The sequence below is a fragment of the Myotis davidii genome, unplaced genomic scaffold, assembly GCF_000327345.1.
Source record: "Myotis davidii unplaced genomic scaffold, ASM32734v1 scaffold299, whole genome shotgun sequence".
Classification (NCBI taxonomy): domain Eukaryota; kingdom Metazoa; phylum Chordata; class Mammalia; order Chiroptera; family Vespertilionidae; genus Myotis; species Myotis davidii.
In genome coordinates this window covers 1,163,726-1,165,016 of record NW_006293088.1, presented here as the reverse complement: position 1 = coordinate 1,165,016, position 1,291 = coordinate 1,163,726, and the positions used below count along the sequence as shown (strand labels likewise).

General features: G+C 66.3%; 1 protein-coding gene across 1 annotated transcript in view; it reads left to right on the top strand.

Moving 5' to 3' along the window:
• Window positions 1–242: 242 nt before the first annotated feature.
• KLHDC7A (kelch domain containing 7A) overlaps window positions 243–1,291 on the top strand; it is a 4,035-nt gene continuing 2,986 nt past the window's right edge. The window contains exon 1 of the mRNA XM_015565927.1: window positions 243–1,280. Coding sequence (XP_015421413.1) covers window positions 285–1,280 — 996 coding nt within the window. The 5' untranslated portion in view covers window positions 243–284. The remainder of the gene's footprint in view (window positions 1,281–1,291) is intronic.

Below are 1,291 nucleotides of genomic sequence, written 5' to 3'. Positions count from 1 at the left end.
GCGCAGGAACCAGGAGCCGGCCCCCATTGGGCAATTATTAATCAGATTCTTGACATTCCTCCGCCCCAGGTTGGCTTGGGAAACATGCTCCCTGAAGGAGGAGGAGGAGCCGAGGCCCAGGACTGGCATTTGGACATGCAGCTGACGGGCAAGGTGGTGCTGTCCGCGGCCACCCTGCTCCTGCTGACCGCAGCCTACCGGCGCAGGAACCAGGAGCCGGCCCCCATTGGGCAATTATTAATCAGATTCTTGACATTCCTCCGCCCCAGGTTGGCTTGGGAAACATGCTCCCTGAAGGAGGAGGAGGAGCCGAGGCCCAGGACTGGCATTTGGACATGCAGCTGACGGGCAAGGTGGTGCTGTCCGCGGCCACCCTGCTCCTGCTGACCGCAGCCTACCGGCTGTACAAGTCGAGGCCTGCCCGAGCCCCGCTGTGGGGCAGGAGCACCAAGGCCAAGGCCGAGGAGGAGACAGAAGGCTCCGGGCAGCCGGAAGCCCAGGGGGCTGCTCCCGGGGCACCCCATCGGGGCCTGAGATGCCGGAGCGGAAACAAGGGGCCTGGAGTACCGTTGGGCGGCAGCTGGGAGAATCCGGGGGGCTCCCAGGTCCTGGGAACCCCTTCCAGCAACTTGGAAGCCAGAGAGACTTGGAAGCCCGAGAGGAAAGGAGCTGGTGAGGACGGGGGTGGGCGGTGCCTGGAGTCCGGCCTGGCACCTCCTCGCTGCAGTGGCCAGGACGCTGGAACAGCTGCTGGCGGTAAGCCCGAACTGCCCCACTGCCCCCCTCTGGGCAGTGAACCCAAAAGCTCCCCAGCTGTCCTGGCTGCGGTGGACGGAGGCAGTGTCGGGGGTGGGCCAGCTCCGTGGCAGGACGGTGGGCTCCCCGAGCAGCCAGGGGCTGGGGAGCAGGCATCCCCCCTCCAGCCCTGGATGGCCCACTGGGAAGGCAAGACTGACATGAGCCAGAGCTGGGTCTTCACCCATGTGCTGGGGGCCTGCAGGGAAGAGGTGGGAGCCCTCCAGGCCGCCTCCAACATGGGCCTGGCCCTGCATCAGCAGGAGGGGGCCACCAATGCCTCCTACACCTTCTCCTCGGTGGCCCGGGTTCGAGTAGAGGCGAGTCTCCTACAGGAGAAGGTGGCGGGGATGCGGCCCAGGCTGCAGGGCAAGGTGTACGAGTACTACGTGGAATCTACATCCCAGGCCACCTCCAGAGGTAGGGTGCCCCCCAGGACCGCGGCCCTGGCGAAGGCGCCACCTCCTCTGCCAGGACCCCTGGGGACAGGGACATT